At 44.2% G+C, this 15,812-nt stretch overlaps 2 protein-coding genes across 10 annotated transcripts in view; one reads left to right on the plus strand and one right to left on the minus strand.

The window, feature by feature from the left end:
* Positions 1-2,780: 2,780 nt before the first annotated feature.
* ARPP19 (cAMP regulated phosphoprotein 19) overlaps positions 2,781-15,812 on the plus strand; it is a 30,641-nt gene continuing 17,609 nt past the window's right edge. Inside the window, exons 1-3 of one of the 3 annotated variants that reach the window (XM_029575906.1) lie at positions 2,836-2,937; positions 10,523-10,579; positions 12,961-13,083. In XM_029575906.1, coding sequence (XP_029431766.1) covers positions 12,964-13,083 — 120 coding nt within the window. In that variant the 5' untranslated portion in view covers positions 2,836-2,937; positions 10,523-10,579; positions 12,961-12,963. Of the gene's footprint in view, positions 2,938-10,522; positions 10,580-12,946; positions 13,084-15,812 lie in introns of all 3 variants that reach the window. The other 2 variants (XM_029575905.1, XM_029575907.1) reach the window with 2 other exon arrangements.
* LOC115075492 overlaps positions 12,484-15,812 on the minus strand; it is a 29,055-nt gene continuing 25,726 nt past the window's right edge. For all 7 annotated transcript variants that reach the window (XR_003852530.1, XR_003852532.1, XR_003852531.1 and 4 more), the window contains one exon: positions 12,484-13,365. Coding sequence is in view for 2 of the 7 variants with exons in the window: in XM_029575900.1 (XP_029431760.1) it covers positions 13,197-13,365 (169 nt within the window). In the remaining 5 variants the exon portion in view is untranslated. The remainder of the gene's footprint in view (positions 13,366-15,812) is intronic.

The following is a 15,812-nucleotide window of genomic DNA, read 5'->3' on the forward strand; positions in this document are numbered from 1 at the left end:
GGACCCCTGCTGGACCACCAGGGACTTTTGGCAGGTCTTGGGGGGGGGGGGGGGGTTTGTAGTAAATTAATTTGGTAGGTTTTGGGGGGGGGGGGGCTGGAGGTTGGAGGGTTGCAGTTAGTATGGCTCTTATGGAATTACATTTTAAAATATGTGGCATTCATGGCTCTCTCAGCCAAAAAGGTTCCTGACCCCTGCCTTATCAGATCTGCCTGTTTGCATGTTCCTGTGTCAATAGGAGCAAAGCTCCTAAGCAAGGGTCAGGGATGAGCCAAGGTGAGTCCATAGGTCAGAAAGACTCCTTGGGGGGGGGGGGGGGGAAAGAGTCGGAGAAAAATGCTGACACTGGCAGACAGCTTGGCTTACAGACGTGGCAGTGCTCTCCCAAAGAAATGGGGAGGGGGGATAAGACCTGCAATGTGGCAAAGGCCCTCCACCCAGAATGTGGTTATGCATGAGCTTATGCATTTTCATCAGCTGGGACGTATAAAACAAGGAGGCAAAGAAGGGAGAGGGAGCAATGGACTCCCTGGAGAGAAGAGAGAGGCTGAAGCGAAGGCCCCAAGCACTTGGGACTTGGATTGGCCACTGTTGGAAACAGGATACTGGGCTTGATGGACCCTTGGTCTGATCCAGTATGGCATTTCTTATGTTCTTATGACACCCTGAAGGAGGAAAAGGGGAGCCCAAACCAAAAGCACAGACCCTGGGAGAAAACTTGGAGAGCAGATCCTGAAAATAACCTGTGCTGAAGCATCCCCTAAAGCAAAAAGGGGGGGCCAGAAGCAGACAAGCATTCCTTTCTATCGAGAAGGGAGAAGACTAGGTGTGGCCTGGAGAGATGAGGTGCCTGCTTAGGTGCGGAGAGTGGGACAAAATCTGAGACATGAAGTGGCAAGGGCACACCCAGACAGCCCAGCAACTCCCAGAGCCAGAAGCAAGTCTCTTTCCAGGACTGCCTGCCTGCTCTACCAGTACCAAGCCCAGGAAGCAAGTCCTTCCCTGCACACATTCTCCAGCCGGAGCCTACTTCAGAGGTGAACAGAGGTATAGCCTGAAGTTGGAATCGGGGGTTAAGTAAGTTAGCCATAAGTGTTAATATATTAAGCAGGCTAAGTTTTATGGCACGTGTGAAATCACCCATGCTACAGAACTTTTTTTTTTTTTTGAAAACTGATGCTTAGTGACCAGGATGTTAGAGAGAGGAATTGTTATTTTCTAAATGTTATATCATACCAAATGTAACAAATAAAAGTCTATTTCTGGGGAGAATACATGTCTTTTTCCTGATATAGGATGGCAAGTAAGGTGGGAAGGCAGCTGGCAGTGTCCTGTAGTAGGCAGATCCCTGTACCCCTAAACTTGCTTACAGTCCTTGGTCTGATGTAGCAAGGCATTTCTTATGTTTATGATTATTCTCAATTCCATTCTGCAACACTCGGAGAAAAGTGTTGGATCTCCCCAATTCTGGATGAGGTGAAGAAAGCCAACACGCAGATAAAGGCATCTGACTCTCTGCTGCAATTGTCAAGCAAGGGTTGGCGTCACTAGCATCACAAAATCAATGCACCAATCTTGAAAATCTGGAATGATGCTGAAATCGAATATGAGCTCAGGGATTGCATAATCACGACAACTTTCAAGAAAGGAGAAAGCATCTGCCTACAGAAATTGCAAACAGATTGCTACGCTTTTCCGAGTTCCAAGCCTCGCCTACCCATTTTCTCCGGCATTGTAACACCAGTCGCCTTCGCAAAGCCGCCTCCCTCCCTCCTGATAAATAAGCCACTGCAGGTCTCCCCTGCTTAGTAAATGACTTTATAAGCCCTAGCCCTCCACCGAAATACAAAAATTAACAAAATCCTGCTGCTCATTCTCCTCTGCCAAACACCCCCTGCTGTTGTCCCTAGCTTGATAATGAAGCAGTACTGAGCCCACTTGCTGTTGTCTTGCCGGTACTGCCATCCAAAATGGAATGGGCTGACTCCATTTTTGTCTTCTGGATTACTTGAAGAAGGTTGCTCCTGTAATTTATATAGGCGGAAGGCCAATAAAGAACGCTGTTGAAAGAGATTTCCCCCTAAACCATTTAATCAATCTGCTATTTTGCAAGTGTTTTAGAACACATTTAATTTAGCAGTAGCAGCATTAGCAATAAATCTGACTTACTAAACCCCTCTTGATCTCAACCCAGAAAAGATAACCCACCAAAATTCACCATATTTCTTTACTCCATGAAATAAATAGGAGCAATAATTTTCAGTAACAGATCTGTAATAGACCTCTCTGAATTTAAACAATAGTCAAGTAATCCAAAGCAAGACAAAAAAAAATTATATATATATATCTCTTCATGAAGAGCGCCTGACAGGCTTTAACGTAGGTAAATAAAAACAAAGATCAGTAAAACAAGGCCCAGGAATATTTAAAATATTTTTAATAAGGTTGGTAAGCTGCCACCATATAAATGCTTAGTTTAGTCTCTATTGACACGGTTCAAGCAGGATTTTAACCCGTAACACTGTAAACAGACGCCCAGTTTTCAACCTGTTCGACCGCCGAGGCGGAAGAAACAAAACTAAACCACAGCTACCAGAATTCTCTGTTGGAAATGACGTAAACGGTTTGGATACAAAGAAGACCAAGAGGAACCCCAAAATAAACCCTGAAGACGCGCACAGCCTCTTGGGAATGACGTAGCATGACAGCTGTGTGAGGCGACTCCTTCCCTGCCCCTTTACCGCCAGCCTGCGGTCTCATAGGCCGGCAACCATTTTCCCGTAGGAGGAGCGAGGAGGTTGGCGGCAGCTTACAGAAGTCAGTTGTGGGAGGGGTTTTTTTTTTTTGCCGCCTTTCAGGTGCTAGGTTTTACGGGTCATGTCCACTGAGAACCAGGAGGCGAAGCCTTTGGAAGAAACCTCTACCGAGGAGCAAAAAGTGAGTGGGCGGCGGCTGGCCCCGCCTGGCAAAGAAAGCTGGGGCGGGCTCAGTGGGCCCGGGTGGCAGGGCTGAGGGTGGGCTGAGCCCCGTGGGTGCGCGGTGGAGCCGGGCTGAGAGTGGCGCATTGGAGCTCCGCGGGGTTGGAGGGAGCTTCTTTTGAGCTTGGGGTTCTGTGGGTGCGGCTGTGGATTCTGAGGGGGGAAGTCGTGACATGTGTGCGGTGCTCTCCGGCGGGCGCAGGGAGGGTCGGCGTGACTTCTCTTGTTTTGTGCGGGGTGACTGCTGGGGAAAGGCCCTGACCCGTCCCTCCCTTGCTTCCTGGCGCTGGCGACTGTCCAGGGTGCGGCTCCGGCTTTTCCTTTCTTTCCCCTCGCACGATTTTGCTGTACTATTATAAAAAAAAAAAAAAAGCCACCTACTTCTTTTTAACTTTACTTCATGTATTGACATGAAGTTGTCCATAGTGTTTTATGAATATTTAAGTATTAAATGTTTATGATCCTCGTACCACGGTTCAGTCAGTTTTGTCTCTATGGTCTATCCACAATTTATGTAATCAATTGTGGACAGACACATGTAATCATGTGTCTAAAGCTCCTTGGCAGCGTGGGGTGTGTTCAGTTTCAGGTTTCTAAATTGGTACTACGTTTGACCAAAAGCTATCATTGGCCCTTTTTGTTATCCAGATAATTTTGAGAGATGTTTCAGCATTTTTTGTACAGCTGTGTATGTCTAGAAACACTGTAAAAGTAATAATAGTACAGAAATATGCTCGGTGTTTTTTTCATTGACTACACGGGGATATTTTCCTTGCTACATGTGAAACAGGTTTTGCCCGAGAACGCAAATAAATCCACAAATTATCTTTAGCCCTATATTTGCTAGTTTGTACTTGACCATATAGGCCGTGGTTATAGTACTTTAAAAAGCAAGGTGTATATGTTTGCAGCTTTGTGTGGTGGTAATTACCTTCTGTCTAAAAAGCTTGGTCTTAAATCTGAGTATCAGGATATTGAGACTTGCTCAGGGTCACACCATGGGTGGTGGAAGTAGGATATCTGATTTTTCAGGTTGTCAATGTTGTGCTATGTATGCTTTCATTACTCTTGAGTGAGAGCACACCACACAATTGTGATCTCTTCAGTTTCAATTATATCATTGTTGAATATGTGGATAGTCTTAAAATAACCAAGTAAATAATCCAAGGCAGGGGTGAGCAAACATTTTGAGATGTGTGCCCCCCCCCCCCCAATTCATGCAATTGGTTGGGGGCTCCCAAAATGGATTACTACTCATACACATACGTAACAGGTGTTTACTAAGCAGCCACATTGCTAACCAGTAGCTCAAAGCCCCCATTTTGTTTCTCATCAAATTGCTGAAAGGAGTACTCTCTCATACGCGCGGACACAGGCAGATGTCCCTTATTCAGGCAGGCACAGAGAGAAAGATACCTCAGACAGTCACCCTGTACCCAGACCAACAGTGTGTGAAACACATACTCAGAAACAGCACCCCCCTCCTCACCACCACAGACACAAAATTACTGCATACCCATGTAGACACATACCACTGTCAGCTAGAAGGTAGACAAGCACACACACCAAAGACACACACAGGCATAGACATAACACACCCAGATAAACAGGCAGAAGTACCACACCCAGATATAGTGTGAGACAAAGGCAGAGAGACCAAATCACATACCAAACACAGATACACATTGCACCCAGGCCATACCACAATAGTAATGGATGGATAATAAAAAATTAAAAAAATAGAGACTTAGATGCCAGACACAACTTGAGAAACTCCTCCTTACTCTGCCCAACCTTTTTTTGCTTTTTAACTGTTTTCACAAAATGTTCTTATTCTCGCTTTTTCAGGCTGATGCAATACCATAAGCTCAAGCTAGCGCACCACATAACATGCAATTTGATGTGCATTTTGGACATGCTAAAATAACTCCCAATGCAATATAGGGATTAGCACATCCAAACCAGTGCTTATCTGATAGTGCTCATCACGTGTAAACTGCATGTGGATGAGACTGCTACCCTGCGATTCAAAAAATTCCCATGTGGCCAATGTGCCCATTGTAATATGGCAAGTTTTATGCTGGCATTAAGGCATGCTGCATTCAAGGGCTCAACCACTAAAACAAAAATCCTGCTTTCTGTGGTTTCTCCTAATAGTATCGTCGTGATACTGAGGAAGAACCAGAGAAAGCATCATGTAAAAATTGTCTTGAAAAAATAATTTCTAGGCACGGTGGCCGCCTTGCTGCTCAAACGGAGAAGTGAGTGCTACCCTCCGGCCGGCTTGGGGTAGCGGGCTCGGGCGGTGCTTGGTGTTTCCGATGACTGGCAGAAGGAAGGTGCAGACACTTCATTTATTCGCTCCATCACAGTGCCGATTGGTCCATTCACTGTCGCATATCAGTAAAAGGACCAATCCCCTTTCAGAATGCTGTCCTGAAAGGGAATTGATCATTTCGCTGACAAATGTCTGTGAAAGGACCAATCGGAAACAGCCCTGCCAGGGGTGGGGAGCTCTGGCCAGGTCAGCTGCTGGGCACCCGATACTGTTGTGGGCACACAGCCACATCTCCTGGGTGCCCAGTGCCATGGACATGCTAGGGACGCGCAATTTATCCCTAGCGCGGCGCTTAATTTGTCTATTGCATCAGGTATCCAGGAGATGGAGGTGTGAGTGTGTTGAAAAAACATGCATCCAGTTTGGACGCACATTTTTATGCTCTTGATATTGCATCAGCTCCTTGGTATTTTTCTTAGTGTGCTTGACTTTATTTTCTCATGTTTGGTCTGCTTATTTAACTTTATTACATCTTTTGCCTTTATTTTCCCTTCTCCACCTCCTCCCTCCTCCCACTTTCTCGCTCTCTGGCCTCTTTGTCCATTCCCCTACCCAACCTTGCCACTTTTTCCCCTAGCAGGCAACATCTGTGATCTCTCTCCCTGGGTAGAGACCTGGCAGCAGTAGGAACTCCTCTTGGGCTGAGGCCTGAGGGTGGCAGATGTTTCACAACCCAGGAAAATCGCAGTGGCTATTCCCATGTCCAGTTCTGCAGCAGAGTAAGCAGCTCCTTTCCCTGGCCCACTGAAAGAGATGCATTGCTAAGATGTGGAATGCATACAATGATGTCCCTGTGTCTTGGCAGTTCCCTCCCTCCTGAGCTTGCAATGCCTGCACAGCACTGAGGCTCAACAGTACAGCCAATTTTTCTTCCCTGATTGGGCAGCCTGTCCAACCCCCCTTCATGATTGTTCAAGCTCCCCAGTTTGCGCACCTCTGATCTAAGGATAGCTGGGGTTTGTTGCTTAAATATTATTAATCTGCTTATTTTCACTTAAACATTTCTGTAGCACAGAGGTGGGCAAACATTGTACAGTGGACCATATTTGTGGCTCTTGCCTGCACTAGGGGAAGGGGAGGTTTCTCTCAGAGCTCCAGCTAAGGAGTGGGTGGGAGGGGAGTCTTCCTAGAATTCAGAATACCATCCAGCAGAGCTGTGTATCTGTTTACAAAAAGTAGACAAAAGGAAAAGGAGTGAAAGAAATACAGCTACACCAAAAAAAACCAACCCAGAATTAAAAGTATATTAGCTAGGAAAAAGAGGAAAACTCCCCAAAACAAAATAAACTTCCTTGTTCTGGTTCCTGACTGCATATGTACATTGACACTCAGCATCTGTGGCTGTCCCTGTGCCGACACCCCCCCCCCCCCCCCCCCCAAACAAGAAGGCTGATTATGGAGTTAGGAATCGAGACCAGGCTCAGGCAAGAGGATGAGCTTGCTGGTGCTGTTACTAGGCAGCAGTGCTCTACTAGGCTACCAGAAACTGAAGGTTGGGAAGGAAGCTCTGGTCTGGTCAGAAAAGAAGTTTGTCCCTGCTACTTGTGACCCGGTCTGTCAAAGACAGGATGTTGGCCGCAATGGATCTTGGTCTGACCCAGCCTGGAATGTCTCATGTTTTTGTTGTCACCATCACTAAGACTTTCTCAATGAACTAAAAGTTAATACTTCCTCAGCATATATTTTGTCATTCAAGTAACATGTGTAATTATTATTTATATGGTTTTTATATTTAATTAATTGCCTTTTCAAAATCCAAGCTTAAGGTAAGTTACAATTCAAGTACTGTAGTTATTTCCCTGCCCAAGAGGACTTAGTCTCCATTGTTTCAGGTATAACTTAGATTGAACTGACATGCCCAAAGTCACAAGGAATATCTGTGGAAGAAGTAGGATTCAAATCATGGCTTCTCTGGTTCTTGGCCTGCTGCTCTAATCACTAGGCGGCTACGCCACTCCTATTACATGAGCTTAAATCTTTAGGTCCCTTCATATTACAAAAGCTAGTTAAAATGGAGCAGCAAACACTTTAGTCCAATTTATTTAACATTTCTTATAACCTGCTTATTGCAGTAAAATACCATCCTAAGCAAGCAGCAATAAATGTAAAAGTCATTCATAAAACATAGAAACAAAACCATATACAATATAATATTTAGTAGTTATAAATTGAATTAAGCAAACTCCTGGCATAAATAAACAATGCTTCATTTTGTTATGGAAGATCTTCATATCAGGTATAGTACATAAATCTGCTGGGAGTGCATGCCATTTATTTTTTATTTTATTTAACATTTTTATATACCGAACATTTGTTTATCACTTTATGTCGGTTCACAATATAATGGGGCCATGTCTTAATCCTAGTCCAAATACAACAAATAAAACTTAACTATATAAAATTAAAAATTAAAACTAGCAGTAAATAAATCTTTTAAGGTATAAAAGAACTTAAAAACCATATGGTTGCCATAATATGGGGCCAACCATAGAAAATGCTGCTCTCTTCCCCCCCCCCCCCCCCCCCCTGTTGAAATAATTTTTGCATCTTTAACAGAGGTAATTAAAAGCACATCTTGGTTCTGCAAGTGCAGTGTATGGAAAAGATGATACAATTGTTAAATAGTTTTTAAATATAAGAACATAAGAAAATGCCATACTGGGTCAGACCAAGGGTCCATCAAGCCCAGCATCCTGTTTCCAACAGTGGCAATCCAGGCCATAAGAACCTGGCAAGTACCCAAAAACTAAGTCTATTCCATGTAACCATTGCTAATGGCAGTGGCTATTCTCTTAATAGCAGGTAATGGACTTCTCCTCCAAGAACTTATCCAATCCTTTTTTAAACACAGCTATACTAACTGCACGAACCACATTCTCTGGCAACAAATTCCAGAGTTTAATTGTGCGTTGAGTAAAAAAGAACTTTCTCCGATTAGTTTTAAATGTGCCCCATGCTAACTTCATGGAGTGCCCCCTAGTCTTTCTACTATCCGAAAGAGTAAATAACCGATTCACATCTACCCGTTCTAGACCTCTCATGATTTTAAACACCTCTATCATATCCCCCCTAGTCGTTTCTTCTCCAAGCTGAAAGGTCCTAACCTCTTTAGTCTTTCCTCATAGGGGAGTTGTTCCATTCCCGTTATCATTTTGGTAGCCCTTCTCTGTACCTTCTCCATCGCAATTATATCTTTTTTGAGATGCGGCGACCAGAATTGTACACAGTATTCAAGGTGCGGTCTCACCATGGAGCGATACAGAGGCATTATGACATTTTCCGTTTTATTCATCATTCCTTTTCTAATAATTCCCAACATTCTGTTTGCTTTTTTGACTGCCGCAGCACACTGTACTGACGATTTCAATGTGTTATCCACTATGACACCTAGATCTTTCTTGGGTTGTAGCACCTAATATGGAACCCAACATTGTGTAATTATAGCATGGGTTATTTTATCCCGTGACGTTTGGCGTCACGGGATGTGACGCCATGTCTTGAGCGGCCAATTGTACGCTTCCCCCCGTGCAGGCGGCCATCTTTGTCTTCGTCGGGAGGAGCTACGATCGCAATGTGTTCCTGCTGATGGCTTCAGAATAGTAAGTTATGCCGGCGTCCAAAAGCGACTTACTTTTGGAAAAAAAACAAAATTGTCGCTTTTGAAAAAAAAAAACAAAATTGCTTTTGGTTTTTTTTTTTTGCTTCGCCGTTGCAGCTCCGTGGCAGCCCCGGTCCGGACATCGGAGGGGGGGCTGCAACGTTTTTTTTGCTTTTTTCGCTTTTTTTTTTTTGGCTTCGGGAGGGAAGACACTGACAGCGGCGAAGCAAAAAAACCAAAAGCAAGAAGTAAGTCGCTTCGCCGCTTCCCTCCTCCCGGAGCAAGGCTGCTTTTCGCGCCCTGCTCCGGGAAGAGGGAAGAGTGAAGCGGCGAAGCGACTTACTTTTTGCTTTTGGTTTTTTCGCTTCCTGGTATCTGTCATTTCAAATGACATTTGAAATGACAGATACCAGCGTGGCGTGAAGCCTTAGGCCCGCGCACCCAGGATACTGTATAGGCGCTCTATCCAGTAAAATGGGTTGCGCGGGCCTAAGGCTTTTCGGACGCGGTTTACATTTAAATAAAATTAGTGTTCAGGATCGAGCGGTAGGTGAGCTGCACTGTGCGTGCGGCAACCGCAGGTGCCGTAGGCACTAACGCAGCTCTTCCTACCGCTCGGTACTGGATAGACCTGTATATTAATAGTAGTAAATATTGTGCATTTGATAGAATAACTAAAGAATGCATTGATTCCTGTACAAATTGACTGCAGTGAGGATCTATGGATTTAGGTCAGCATTTACCATCCAGATTGCCGTGGCACACTAGTGTGCTGAGGCTCCAATCTTCATTTTCTCTTTTAGCCTGCAAGATGTCCTCCCACGGGGGGGGGGGGGATTCAGGGGGACACAGCGTCAGAGAGCAGGCTTATCTGCTGCTGCTCCCGCTTTCCCCTGCAGAGAAACTGCATGGGGTCCTGTAGGCTGAAAGGAGAAAGAAGCTGTACTAGGTAAGCGTGCTCAGACTTCTGCTATTCCAGGGCATAGAGGGAAAAGGGACAACTGAATGTCATGGATTGTGGGAGGAGAGGGAAGGGAAGGTGGTGATGCCAGGGTGCTGGAGAAGAGTGGACAGAAATGGAAGATGATGATTTATTTATTTAGTTGCTTTTATATACCGACATTCATTGGAGTACATCACATCGGTTCACATTATAACTGTTGGAATAGTATGACGGGGGTGTCTTACTATTGATACATTACAACATTAAGGATTGAACATTGATGAAGGTGATTATGCCAGGGGAATGGAGGAACATGGATTATGCTGAGGGGAGGGGTGGAGGGAGAGGGAAAAGGAAGGTAATGCCAAGGGAATGGGGGGGAGAGGGAAGGTGATTATACTGGGATATGAAGAGAGGAAAGAAGTAAAGATGTCAGGGGGGTAGACGGAGAGGTAGAGTAGGTGATGGGGGGGGGGGGGAGGGAGAGGGATGGTGATGATGCCCCTCTATCATATTCTCCCTCAGCAATCTCTTCTCCAAGCTGAACAGTCCTAACCTCTCTAGCTTTTCCTCATAAGGGGAGCCGTTCAATCCCCTTTAACATTTTGGTCGCCTTTCTCTGTACCTTTTTCCAGTGCAACTATATCTTTTTTTTTTTTTTTTAGATTTGGTAACCATAATTGCACACAGTACTCAAGGTGTGGTCTCATTGAGTGATAGAGGTATTAAGACATTTTCCATTTTATTCTCCATTCCTAGCCTAATAATTACATTCTGTTTGCTTTTTTGACCGTTGCAGCAGACAGTTAATTTTGATGTATCATCCACTATTATGCTAGATTTTTTTCCTGGGTGGTAGGTGCCATATTAGGCATTAACATTGTGCAACTACAGGATGGGTTACTTTTCCCTATGTTCAGCACTTTGCACTTGTTCACATTAAATTTAATCTGCCATTTGGATGCCAGTTTTCCTGCAATTTCAAAATCTGCTTATGATTTAACCCTGAATAATTGTCATCTGCAAATTTGATCACCTCGCTCATCGTTCCCTTTGCCAAATAATTTATAAATATATTAAAAAGCTCCAGTCCCAGAGTTCTTTAAACTTATGTGGCGTGTATATTATTAGTTTGGCATCAGTTTGTAAAATAGGTGGGTGTGTGTGTGCAGACAGAGCTGAATAGCTACTGACAGCCAAATGTTTTTGCAGCATGAGAAGAATAAATGCTGTGGACTGAATGGTAACAAAATATGGACAGCCAGATGAAGTTTGGAGTGGAGGAGTAGCCTAGTGTTAGAACAGAAAGCTGCAAATCTGGGAAAGCAGAGTTCAGATCCTGCTGTGTCCTTCAGCAACTCACTTCATCCTCTGCCTTATGGTCCAAACTTAGGGGGTCATTTATCAAAATGCTATAAGGCATTTTCGCATGTGTTAAGGGCTTAAAGCATGCGAAAACGCCTTTAATGCATGAGATTGCACCATAATGTATGGTGCGATGCAAATCTGAAAAAGAGGAGGAGTTAGGGGCAGGAGTGGGTTGGGTTTACCATTTTGTGAAGTCCTATCGCACGGCTTTAACGCCGATTTTAGCTACACCTTTTTCAGTAGCGTTAAGCCATGCGATAGGTTGCGTTAAGGCTTGATCACATTTTGTGATGTTCTCAAAGGCCTGTTGTACTAGCTGTGAAGCTCTGGAGCACCAGCCTAGCTATCCAGGCCGTGAGAGAGAGAGCACCTAACCATAATGCCCTCACCCTAGATAGGTATTTATATCTCTATGGGAGGCACATCTAGTAACTCGAGGTGAGGTTGAGGTATTAGTGTAGGGGGTTAGGGGCCACTTTGACATTCAATGTGAGATGTATGAGCAGAACAGTGCTCTCTTTTGAAGATTTGTTGATCTTCGGAATGAGGAAACTCACCCAAAGATGAGATTTGTGCAATGTTCTCTCAACCTAGCTTGATGTAACATCAAGCTAGGTTGAGAGAACATTACACAAATCTCATCTTTGGGTGAGTTTCCTCACTCCGAAGGTCATCAAATCTTCACAAGAGAGCACTGTTCTGTTCGTACATCTCACATTGAATGTCAGTGGCCCCTAACCCCCTACACTAATACCTAAACCTCACCTCGAGTTACTAGGTGGGCCTCCCATAGAGATATAAATACCTATCTAGGGTGAGGGCATTATGCCTTCTCTCTCTCTCTCCCTCTTCTCCCCCCCCCCCCCCCCCCAAGTGGTTGTATGTAGGAAATATCACATTGTGGCAATTATCTCAAAGTGCGAAAAAGTTATTGTAATTTGTGGTAACTTATCTCTTCGCATAGGTATTAGCGCAAATTGCGATAAACTGCCTATTACCAAAAAACACACCCCTTTTTCTATCGCTTGCGGTATTTACTGCATTTTGATAAATCCAGGCCTTAGATTGTGAGCCCGCCGAGGACAGGAAATACCTGCAGGTACCTGAATGTCTAAACAGCAGAATATAAATCAAATAGTGTCTACAAACCAGGACATAGAAGCAAGTTAGTAGAGATTATGGAGATGTTTGTATGAAGAATGTGTAACCTTTTTACTCTGAGGATGTGTGTGTAGGAATAACATCATGAGAGGAGAAACAGGAATCAAGAAAAATCTATTTAGTACAGTTGATTTATGATCCATATTCCAGTCCACAGAATTGGACTAGAGTGAGAGTGACCCTATTTACAATGAAGTACTAAGTGAGCGAGAGTACTGAAGCTAGTAATTGTAAAAGTGTGACACATTGTACTCTGCTTGAAATGGGTAGCTAAGGAGACTGAATAAGGAGCAGCTATTTGTTTTGCTTGGAGAGACAATTGGCCCTGTCAATGCATCATTTCTAGGCATGCAAAACATCATGGTGTGGGTACAGTGCTAATTTAAGAAATACAGCTGCTGTTTTCATAAAGCTTCATAGTACACTGGTATTTTCTTATTGAAATCGTGATGCATTCATTGGCTTTATTTGTCTTAGCAGGTGGCTGTCTCGGAGCTGTTAGCAAGCACTGTAATTTGAATAGCCTGTATGTTGAAAGGACCCTCTTTTTTTTTAAATAGCACTTGTGTTTCAGGAAATGGAAGACAAAGTGATCAGTCCGGAAAAGGCTGAGGAAGCGAAGTTGAAAGCAAGGTATCCTCATCTGGGGCCAAAGCCAGGGGGTTCAGATTTCTTAAGAAGACGACTACAGAAAGGAGTAAGTTTTTGTTTGTTTATTTCAATTCAATCCTCCATTTTCAACCCCCCTCGCCAGATGATATGGCCCTGAGGATTGTTGCCAGCCAGAAGGCAGGAGGGGGCATTTCTCAGTTACGCTCTTAGTGCCACTTCTTTACCAGCAGGAACACCCCAGTAACAGCATCCACAGCCAGGTTTGATTGACCCCATCAGATAGGAGAGACAAAGCCAGATATTGCAAGGACATAACCAGAGTTGGAGTCCTGCTGTTCGTTTTTGTTTTTGTTTTTTCTTTTTTAATCTGAAAAAAAAAAACATGGTTATTTTGCAGTTACTCAGAAAAAAATAAAGCAAAAATTGACATAACAGCATTTTTACTAAATGCTTAGTTCTACAATGAGTTTATATTTTAATTGCTAAAAAGAAGGTAGGTTTAATTTTAAAGCAAGAAAATCATTGAAGATCTTGCAATTGTAAGCATGTACTGCGATATTAGCTCCAAATGCCGGATTTCTGCGGTCATTATAGCCACTCATTGTGTTCATGTAAGCCTAAATGTAGTGAAGCACATTTCAAGCCTTGGCTGAATCTGTCTTGGACGCTGAATCGTGTAAATACAAATGTAAATAACTTTGTACATACATTATCTCAGTAGTGCTTTGATATTTTAAGGTAAAGTTTGCCATTCAGATCTCAGGTTATACATGGGTTCTGAATTATCAAAATATGTTAAATATAAGTGTAAAAGTGAGGATTCAGGAACTACTAGCAAGGATGAGTTATGGTATCTCTAAGGATAATTTAAAATACAATTTTGGTGGTGGTTCTGAAGAGACGGGTGTGGTCGTGGGGATTCAAAGCAGAATAACATATTTTATATGTAAACTAAAAATATACACGATTGGAGAGACCAGAAAGACTATTCAGTATGAAAAAAAGATTAAGGGGATAGTAGAATGTATGTTCATCTAATGGAGCCATAGATCTACAGATTTTCATATATTTTTCTAAGATAAAAGGAATTAGTAGAAGCAGACCGTAGCTTAAAGCTGATACAGAATATATTTTATGTTTAAAAACAGAGAGAGCATGTAGTTGCAGTTTAAGTAATAAGGCTCTGTTTAGTCTGTAATATCTAGTAGAGGGCTCTGCCTGATGGTGTGGGTTATTTTGGCCTGGCAGTTTCTTCCTCCATTATACTTTCAGTTCAATCAAAACTGGACTTTATCTGGCATATAGTGTCATGAGCTTTCATGTGTAGTCACCAAGGGTTTTTCATCCCTGTTTTGTAACTCCACCTAACCCATCCTTGTAGTAAAGGGCCTTGGACCATGGCTCCTTCGAGAACCTGATATCAGTGTATCCTAAGTCTGGCCACTAGGTGTCATAACTGAGCAGTGACAGACACCCTTCCCCTATGAGGAAAGGCTGAAGAGGCTAGGGCTGTTCAGCTTGGAGAAGAGAAGGCTGAAGGGGGATATGATAGGTCTTTAAGATTATGGGAGGTCTTGAACGAGAAGATGCGAATCAGTTATTTACACTTTCGAATAATAGAAGGACTAGGGGGCATTCCATGAAGTTAGCAAGTAGCACATTTAAGACTAATTGGAGAAAATTCTTTTTCACTCAAAGCACAATAAAGCTCTGGAATTTGTTGCCAGAGGATGTGGTTAGAGCAGTTAGTGTAGCTGGGTTCAAAAACGGTTGGATAAGTTCTTGGAGGAGAAGTCCATTAACTACTATTAATCAAGTTTTCCCGTCGATAGCAGGGCTGAATTAGCTATGCTGTCATGGGAACTGTCCATCAGGGCCCGGGAGGCGGAGCTTAAGTAGAGGTCAGAGTTTTGTTTCCTCTGCGGCTGCGCGTGTGTTCCCGCACAGGAAGTAACTTGCGTCCACTTCGATGAAGATTGCGTCATTCTCAGTCTGTTTTTCTGTGCACGGGATCGCACGCGGAGCTCATTTCTCCTCACGATGTTCAAGAAACAGGGACGTCCTACAGGTTTTAAACCTTGCCCTTGCGGTTGGATCATGTCTGTAACGGACGGACATGATCTTTGTTATCGTTGCCTCTGGCTACAACACATCCAGGCTGATTGTGAAAAGTATGGCCGGATAGGTGGCTCGTATGCCGCCCCCCCCCCCCCCCCCCCCGAATCTCATTCCTCGCCGGGGCCAACTAAAATATCTGCCCCAGTGGCGAGACGAGCGTCCTCCTTGGATTCCAAACTCTCTAGGCCTGGAGAGTTTAAGGAAAAAGGAGGGGATCGGAATTTGGCACTACACCTGATCCCAGGCAGCTCCCAGGGATCTGGCCCGCCGACACAGGTGCAGGGCGCCATCCAAAAACGGCACTGGGAACACTCGACGCATCAATCGAAGTCAGTTTGCGAATCGCCTACGCCGACACAATCTTCGTCGAAGCGGACGCAAGCGCCATGCACCGAAGCCAAAGCAGCCTGCGTCGCTAACAAACCAGGAGTCGAGGCAGGCGCATCCGGCGCCGAGAGTAATACAATCGACCCCGATGCAACAGTCTCACACACAGCCTTCAAAGCAACCGACGCATATACCGGCACCTTCGGCTCCACAGTCGACGCCACAGACACAAGTCAACGCATAAGCGTAAGAGGAGGCATTCCTCCAGACACTCAACGTCTCTGGACTCAACGCCAAAACGAAAAAGACATGAGGTGTCCCACCCACATAAGGAACATGAGCCCTCTAGAAGGGATCATGACTGTAGAT

The sequence above is a fragment of the Rhinatrema bivittatum genome, chromosome 13 (assembly GCF_901001135.1).
Source record: "Rhinatrema bivittatum chromosome 13, aRhiBiv1.1, whole genome shotgun sequence".
NCBI classification, from domain to species: Eukaryota; Metazoa; Chordata; class Amphibia; order Gymnophiona; family Rhinatrematidae; genus Rhinatrema; species Rhinatrema bivittatum.